Source organism: Aegilops tauschii, chromosome 4 (genome assembly GCF_002575655.3).
Source record: "Aegilops tauschii subsp. strangulata cultivar AL8/78 chromosome 4, Aet v6.0, whole genome shotgun sequence".
Taxonomy (NCBI): domain Eukaryota; kingdom Viridiplantae; phylum Streptophyta; class Magnoliopsida; order Poales; family Poaceae; genus Aegilops; species Aegilops tauschii.
In genome coordinates this window covers 206733487-206742724 of record NC_053038.3, presented here as the reverse complement: position 1 = coordinate 206742724, position 9238 = coordinate 206733487, and the positions used below count along the sequence as shown (strand labels likewise).

Sequence of the window (9238 nt, the reverse complement as noted above, 5' to 3'; positions counted from 1 at the left end):
AGGAGAGAGGCCAACTCTGAAGCTGAAAGAAAGAATCTAAACAAAGAGATTGTTGAATTCACCAAGGCTCTCAGTCTCATGAGGAATGAGAAAATTGATTGGCACTCGCAGTTGCACATGGAGGTATCTCAGTTGTGTGACAAGAGAAACGAGGAGATTAACTGCAAGGCAGATCTTGCTCGAAGAAGAATCAAGGAAGAAAAACGTCAGAAGGCCAGAGCAAGAGTCAGCAAACCGAAATAAAACCAAGATCGCCACCTTCAGACTATTGCTGATACTCCTACTCCCTTGCAGCAGATTCCACCATCTCCACCTCATGAGTATGAACCAATGCAGCAAGCTATCAATGTGGAGGTTATCATTCCTACTCTAGTAGCTCAAGAACAACCTGATGTGGTTGATATTTTCCTGGGTAAGACTGATGAAGGAAATGCTTCGCCTGAGCAGCAAGCACCAGTTGATGATGTTGATGAGGAAATTGAGGTTGAGAAGGCAGATCCATCGCCTCCGAGAAAATTGCAAGCCGAGCCCTCCGAATCAAATAAGGAGGAAACTGACAAGAATGAGTGGAAGCTAAATGCTTCCCAAGTCAAAACCACCCCGGTCGCATCATCTGGTGCCCTTACCCAGATGGATCTTGACCCTGCTCCTCGTTCCACTGCACCACAATTAGAAGAGGAAGAAAGAAAATCTGCTGAGTCGATGGCTCAAGATGTAGTTGCTCCACCAGTTGTGCCCCAAGCATCTAAGAAAGAGGTCGTAGTGCCTCCAAACGAAGTAAATGCACCGAAAGAAAAGGCCCTAGTGCCGAAAGACAGAAAGCCACTGAAGGAGTTCCAGCAAGCAAAAATAATAGCCAGTCAAGTGCCTCAAAGCTATATGTACCAGAGAAGTCAAGGATGCCTCGTGCTCCTCTCAAGACGATTGAGGAAGGTGTGCCTGCACCTTATGACATTTAGACCAAGGTTATGAGTGAAGAGGAACATCTGAGAAACCCACTGGAAACCGTTCCTTTGTTTCCTGTTGAAGATGGCCCGAATGGTCCTGCCTTTAATGAGCAGTTTCATCTTTCGAAACTTGCTTCTTTGGAACTAGTCCATATGATGGAGAAAGAACTTCCTTGTCACCAAGATTTTGGACAAAGTAACATGCGTGTACTATGCTCGCATTCTATATGGCAAGAATCGTAATTTCAAGAACAAGATTCTGGATTTCGCGAGCTCAAAAGTTTACCTTGCTTTCATCATACCATTGAGCAAATTGAACTAGTCTTCCTGAAGAGCTTCGTTCCTTTCAATCATGGCTGGAACTGTGAAGTGATTCTTCAGTTTTATGCCAATCTATATATCTCAGGATATCTAAAAAATTGCAGTACTTGGATCCTGGAATGGATGACTGGAGAAGAAAAGATCAAATGATCTTCTGGCCAGTTCTTAGCACTATTGAATCTTCCTCGATGCGAATTTGATTATGCTTGTGAACATAGATTGCACTATTGGGATGTATCCAAAGCTCAACTTCATCTACCGAGGACCGCAAACTTGTTGGTGATGAATGCATAGACGCAAATCCAAAGAATGTGGCTTATGAGAACAAAGTGCTATTTTATATCCTCTTCAACTCCCTCACGCCAACAAACAGGCTAGAAATCATTTATGGCATCGTGGGAAATGCTCTTCTACCCACTGGCCAGGGTATTCGTTTTGACATACCAGATCTTTCCATTCGCAACCTGGCCTGCGCGGCTAATAGCCCTCAAGCTTTGAAGGCATATGCACCTTGGGTCATGTTTGCCATTGAGCAGCTTATTGAAGAAAAGTTTCTCTGCCCATATATCCCGAAAGTTTATATGCCACTAGTCCGCGACACTCTTTGAATTGTGAAAGACATCGGCAAAGGGAAGATACCGATTGATGCTACTGGTTCTGCTTCTGTTTCCGCTTCTGCTCCGAAAGTCAATAAGGCAAAGGTTGAAATCCCTTCTGAAGAAAATCCTTCACTGTATGAGATTTGTCCTCGGACTCAGCAAGCCCTAGAAAGTCATATCAAGCTAGACCATAAAGTGAAGCTGGAAATCATGACTGAGATAAATCTACTCCACAATTATGCTCGCCAAACTCTCCTGCATGAGAAGGAACAAAAGAAGCACTCCTGGACCCTTGCGCACAAGCGCAAACAACTGTCTGCCAGGGGTATCAAGAAATAATACGATTATCTGGAATTGTTTGAAGTTCCTCGCATCCGAAGGCAAACCCCAGTGCTTCCTTAGTGTTCCATCTCCACTGACGTGCTGTTTGTCGAACCAGATGATGATCTCGAAGACACAGCTGGAACATTATCTTCAAGCCAGACGCACCTCGCACTGCTACTTCCGAAGCTGATCCTGAAGCCCATGCTGCATCTCCAACTTCTGCTTCGGCCTTGACTATCGCTCGCTCTGCTTCAGTAAGCAGTGCGAATTCTGATTCTGAGGATTCTTTGGACGACTAGTTCCTCGTATGCATTCTCTTTCCTTTTTGACACTTGTTGACAAAAATGGGGAAAAGAACATCGAGTGATAGATAAGGGGGTTATCTGCAGGGTGTTTCCATTCGCCATTTGCTTTTCTGTCAAACTATTTGGTTTTCGTCGAACTATTTGCTTTTGGAACTTAGAGCACCGCCTGTGGTGTTAAAATACTTGGTTGTCATGTACCGTTAATAACCTCCCTACAATGCTATTTGCTTCCAATTATTTGTTTACAGGATAAATCAAAAGCTTACTTCCTTGCAATAATTATCCTCGATACTTACCTATCATGCAGGGAAAGTAAAAGCAGTTCAAGGAGTATTGGAAATCATGCTTCTCTAGAAAAGAGATATCTCACTCCTTGATATGTCTTATGGTTAGATAATCTATAATGATTATATTTCGCTATTTAACCCTGCAGGAGAAGAAAGTTAGCTTCAGATTAAACTTATTGCTATTCGAAAGCAATTCCCTCTATCTATCTATTAAGCTATTTTTCCTTGCACATCTCCATTATAACATCTTTGTTGTAGGAAAACTTTCACTGAAGCATATCTACTCCGAGCAACATACCTATGATTCCCTTGCTCCGATTCTCCTTGAATATCTAACATGCAGGTAACTTATATCTCGTGTGGATTCAAACCGTGTTCTAAGCAAATCCTCATGGCTTATCCTTCTTCACAAATCATTTCAAATTATTCACTCTATCTAACAAATCTTTTTCAAAGATTGTGTGTGACAGGAATTATCTCAGACACCGTCGAGTGCATTGAAAGAGACCACGAATGAGATTACATGTTAGTGTCACTCATACGAAGATTTATCTCGCTACCTTTCGATTTATATCCTATACATTCTCCAAAGTGTTGCATATCTTCAGGGGAAGCGTGTTTTATCTTCGTAATTATCTCTCGTATCCTTCACATTCCACTTCATTCCATTATCTATGTTTCGATGTGTTCTATTTTGTCAACAGTCGTCCAAAAAGGGGGAGATTGTTGGTGCAATATTTGCCTTCCTGTGTTTTGGAGATTGTTGAGAGAAACAGGCATGGACTGATTTGTTTGCTAGTGCACATAGAGAGAAATAGACCATGCCGAACCGAAGAGAATGTTGTCTCCGGTGTCAAGTTCGAGGAACTTCATCAAAGAATATCAGCTTTGCAGAGAAGAATGAGCTACGTCTGTTGAATACATGTAGGCGAGAAGATTGATGAGAAGGAGCTAACCCCTAAAATTTTTATTGTTGATGTGAAGCAATTAGTTCGAAGATTCTGTCCGAAGAAATTGACTACATCGAATGGAAGTTGAAGACAAAGTGAAGATGTAGTATTCATTTCGTTGTTCTTCTTTCATTCATTTGAGTTATAGGACCTCCGTACTATTAAGAGGGGTATAGGTTCTCGAAGCTTAGACCTGTTGTGATGCTTAGCACAAAACCTATGCGAGACTGAGAGAAATCTCTTTATGTTTGGAATGATTACCTGCCAGCAGTAGACTGAGAGGACGTACGGTTTTACCTCTTCGAGAGGGCCCGAACCTGGGTACACACTGTGTTCATCGTCCCTTGTTACCCATCGATCCTAGATCCACAGCTCAGGACCCCCTACCCCGAGGTCTTTAGCTTGAACTGGGGATTCGAGTGTACACTCGAATCCACAGCCCAGGAGGGGCCATAGCTTTCAAGCTAAAGATGGTGTACACTCGAATCCCCAGTTCAGAGTCAGACACCAGCCCAGATGCACATTCAGAGACAACACCCAGCTCTAGTCCCGGCCTCAAGCCTATTCGGTCGCACACCAGTTCGGATCCCAGCCCCATGTGGTCAGAACAAGACATGACTCAACCGCCCATCAAGTATAGTCTGGATCCGTAGTAGGAGGGAATTCTCGAAATTTTCCCGCCCACCCACCACACGGAATATAATCCGGACTTGGGAAACCTAGACATATGGGACCTCATCTACGTCAAGCAGCTGCCAAACAAGATAGTCCACCACTATTGGGCAAGATTTCTCTTGGTAAAGAACAGGATGGCACCTTGCCATGACAAAGAAATAATTAAAGACTTGCAGTTTAACTTTAGGGACGAGGGCCTCTCAAACGCCCTCGCGCGTCGCCGAATGCAAAGCTTTATCGAACGGTCAGACATGGTGCGCAAATATTGTGCCATGGAGAACACATGGAGGGCACAATAGCTGAACATGGGGCCTCAGCCCGCCGCGCATCACGGAAGGACCCGCCTTAAATGGACTTACACAAACCGGTCACCGGAGCGCACGCCTAAGGAAAGGAAAACTAGGCCCAGATCGGTATTAGACGAATTGCTGGATAAACCACGCCCGATACATTTGGTCTTGCTAGACGCAAACCCAACCCACAGACTGCGAGCCTGTTGGGTGGTAAGACAAGTGGCCAAACATGGCGAGCCAATCTTGGGCCTTACACCCCAGATAAACAGTCCTCGACTTTGCCGCAGGACTAGAATGTCCTCACGGTACATGAAACGTTTGCCTCAAACAATAAAAGGAAAAAAGCTCTTCCTGAGCTCAATCAAATATATCAAGTAACGACCACACAACCATGGGCAGCCACGCCCATCACCTTCTACAAGAAGGATGAGCCAAGCCCCCGCAATAACCACGCACCAGCCACACTGGTCCTCGACCCCATTGTCGACAGTTTCCGGCTGACTAAAGTACTGATGGATGGAGGCAGCGGTCTCAACCTCATTTATGAGGATACTCTAGATAAGATGCAGTTCAATAGGTCTCGCATCGAACGCAGTCACACCACATTCCGAGGCCTAATACCCGGAAGGGAGGCACACTACTCGGGACGCGAAACCCTATACGTTGTGTTCGGTACACCCGACAAATACAGATCCGAACCCTTGCTATTTCACATTGTGCCTTTCCATAGCGGATACCATGCCCTTCTAGGGACGTGAGGCATTTTCAAGATTTCAGGCCATACCACATTACGGGTATACGAAACTCAAGAAGCCAGGGCCCAACGGGGTGATCTCTCTTCAAAGCGACCCGAGCAAAGCCTTGTGAGCCGAAAATAAAACGACATCACTCGCCCTAGAGGCATTATCTGAAGCCCTCACGGCCGAAGAGTTGACAACGCTATGCACTACAGTCGACAGGGATGATGTGGTTCTCAGTAAAAGATAAAAGCCCACATCATTCAAGCCAGCGGACGAAATAGTCAAATTTCAAGTGCACCCAACTGATCCCAATAAAACGGCATCCATAGGAGCACAGCTGGACCCCACAGTCAACGAGGCGCTAAGGACATTCTTGCGTGAAAATTGGGAAATATTCACGTGGCACCCATCAGATATGACAGGAATACCACGAAGACTAGCAGAGCACAACCTTAACATTTTGAAAGGCTTCAAGCCAGTGAAACAAACCCTACGCCGATTTTCTGAACCCAAACGGTAGGCCATGGGGGAAGAGCTTGCAACACTGCTAGAGCCAGATTCATCCGCAAGATTAAGCACCCCGAGTGGTTAGCAAATCTGGTTATGGTACCCAAGAAGGATAACTCCTGGCGGCTCTGCGTCGACTTCAAAGACCTTAACAAGGCTTGCCCCATGGATCCATTCCCTCTACCAAGGATAGAACTGATCATCAACACCACCGCCGGACATGACTCATTATGCTTCCTCGACGCATACTCTGGATACCATCAGATCAAGATGAAGGAGTCCGATCAGGCAGCAACCGCATTCATCACCCCCTACGACCCCTTCCGCTTCCACACCATGTCGTTCGAACTAAAAAACATGGGAGCCACATACCAGCGCATGATTCAAGCATGCCTCAAAAACCAAATTGGCAAAACAGTAGAAGCATACATGGACGATGTGGTCGTCAAAACCAAAAACATCGACCAACTGATAGACGACCTACATCAAACGTTCGACAACCCGTGGGCCTAAGACATACGGCTCAACCCGGAAAAATGAGTCTTCGGAGTCCCTACTAGAAAACTACTCGGATTCATAGTTTCCTGTAGAGGAATCGAAGCCAATCCGGCCAAAATTAGAGCGCTATCTCATCTTGCAATACAAACGGAGCTCAGGCATGTCCAGAAGCTGGCAGGATGCGTGGCCGCCTTGAGCCGCTTCATATCCCGCCTCGGAGAAAAGGCATTGCCACTCTACAAACTGCTTAAAAAGACCAAGAACTTCTAATGGACAGATGAAGCAACCATGGCACTCGAGGAGATTAAGACACTCCTTGTGGGCAATCCTATCATGGCCGCGCCCGACATTGGCGAACCCATGCTACTTTACATTTCAGCCACCAATCAGGTGGTCAGCGCGGTGCTCGTCGTAGAACGGGAGTCCGAGGGCCACAAGTTCCAAGTCCAAAAGCTAGTCTACTACGTGTCTGAGGTGCTTACGCCATGCAAATCACGATACCTGCACTATCAAAAGATAGCCTACACGGTCTTCATGGCATGTCAAAAGCTACGTCATTACTTTCAAGAATGTTCGATCATAGTAGCGTCAGAAGTCCCCTTGAATTATATAATCAATAATAGGGACGCTATAGGCCGCATCGCCAAATGGGTCATCGAGCTTCTCCCCTTCGAGATAACATACAAGCCACGCCAGGCCATTAAATCTCAGGTGCTGGCCGATTACATAGCCGAATGGACCGAGGCCGAACTACCCAGGGAGTACTCCGCATACTCGCACTGGACAATGTACTTCGACGGCTCAAAGATGTTGGCCGGACTAGGGGCTGGGGTCATCCTCATCTCCCGCACAGGGGACACTGTTCGGTATGTCCTCCAAATAATGTATACGGACTCGAACAACGCAGCCGAGTACGAAGCACTACTACATGATCTTCGCATGGCCACATCAATGGGCATACAGCGCCTTGAGGTAAGGGGAGACTCAAATCTGGAGATCTCTCAAGTAAATGGCGAATTCGACGCCAAAGACCCCAAGATGGCGGCGTATAGAAACGCGGTCCTCCGGATATCTGCTCGATTTGAGGGCCTAGAATTTCACCACGTCGCTAGAGACAGCAATCAAGCAGCCGACGTCCTCGCCCGCATGGGCGCCAAGCGCGACCCGGTTCCTAAAAACACCTTCCTCGAGCGGCTCTTTAAGCCTTCCGTGGTATGGCAGGACGACGTCACCGGTGCACCATCCGACGAGCCTGCTCACAATGCCTCGCCCAAAAACGAACAAGACGATCAAGTCATCAGCGGCTCCGCACTCGAGGAAACACCTTCCGCACACGAGGTTATGGCCTTAATCGCACCCTGGACAGAACCCTTGCTAGCCTACCTCACACAACATCAGCTTCCGAAGGACAAAACCGAAGCACAACGCATAGTTCACGGCTCTAAAGTATACAAGGTCCATGAAGGTGAACACTATAAGAAGAGTACCACAGGAGTTTTACAAAGGTGCATCTCCGAAGAAGAGGGGCGGAAGCTTTTGGTAGAGATACACGCGGGCATGGGCGTACACCATGCAACAGTTTAGGATTTGGCCAGCAAAGCTTTCTAAGCAGGGTTTTTCTGGCCTACCGCCTGTGAGGATGCCCAGACTTTAGTCCAACACTGCGTCGGATGCCAGCTGTTTGCAAATCAAAGCCACATGCGCCCCACAGCTCTCCGGATGATACCGATCACGTGGCCTTTTGCGGGCTGGGGTTTTGACATGGTCGGTCCACTCAAGGGGGGGGGGCAAATAAAACGAAGTACCTATAGGTCATGGTCGTCAAATTCACCAAGTTGATTAAGGCAAGACCCGTCGCTTCGGTAGAATCCAGACCAGTCGTCGACTTCTTATCCGATGTAGTACACCGTTACGGTGTCCCCCACAACATAATTACCGATAATGGTACCAACTTCACCGCCCAGGAGCCAAGTGATCCTAGAGGCCTGCCTTTTTTTGCTCTTTTGATGGCAGCCAATTCCAGGTTCCTCATTTTGAGTTGCTTTCTCAGGAGGAATTCACTCCACGATAGCCTTCTGCTTTCTTGTGCAACATCCAGCTGGAGGATTACCTGACAGGCTAGGTGGAACTGAAGCTTTGCATCGCTGAAGAGGGTTTTAGACCATATTTTCAGGTCAGCAGCCGTCCTTTTCATCTTCTTCTCCAACCGGATGAAAGGGAAGTTGTGGTTCACCGGCCGCTGCCAAGCCCTAGCAACAGTCTCCTGGAAATGGGGAAATTTTGGCTAGAAATTCTAAAAACGGGAGGCCGGCTTTCGACGCGGAGCAGTAGTGTTCGCCAGAAGGAGAGGACAGTGGTCCGAGCAGGCCGTTGATTCTGCCATCAGTATGAAGGAGGGGAAAAGGGCCTCCCATTCCAGGTTGCAAATCACTTTGTCAATGCTAACCATAGTTGGGTTTTCGCTCTCATTTGTCCAGGTAAACCTTCTATTTTTACACTTAATTTCTCTGAGACCTGCTCTGTCAAGGGCTGCTCTGAACATACCCATGATCCTCCGGTTCAAGTTGAGGTTGTTTTTGTCTCGAGCTTCATAAATGATGTTGAAATCTCCATTGATCAACCACGGCTCTCCGGGGGGAGGTGCTGCATGAGCAAGCTCAGCCAGGAAGGCGTCTTTGAGCGTGTCATCCGCTGGGCCATAAACTGTTGTCAGCCAGAAGCATGATCCATCGTGAAGTACCGAGACCTTGCCCGTGATCGATAAGCAACCGACTGCTTGTGAGGCAAAATTG

General features: G+C 47.0%; 1 protein-coding gene across 1 annotated transcript; it reads left to right on the top strand.

The window, feature by feature from the left end:
- Nucleotides 1–6734: 6734 nt before the first annotated feature.
- On the top strand, nt 6735–8030 carry LOC141021762 (uncharacterized). Its single transcript, XM_073497616.1, has one exon. It carries the CDS (start codon nt 6735–6737, stop codon nt 8028–8030), a length of 1296 nt encoding a protein of 431 aa, XP_073353717.1.
- The last annotated feature ends 1208 nt before the right edge of the window (nt 8031–9238 follow it).

Bases quoted from the DNA above. Each gene is read 5' to 3' on its own strand.
- LOC141021762 (XM_073497616.1), top strand. From the start codon at position 6,735: ATGGCACTCGAGGAGATTAAGACACTCCTTGTGGGCAATCCTATCATG.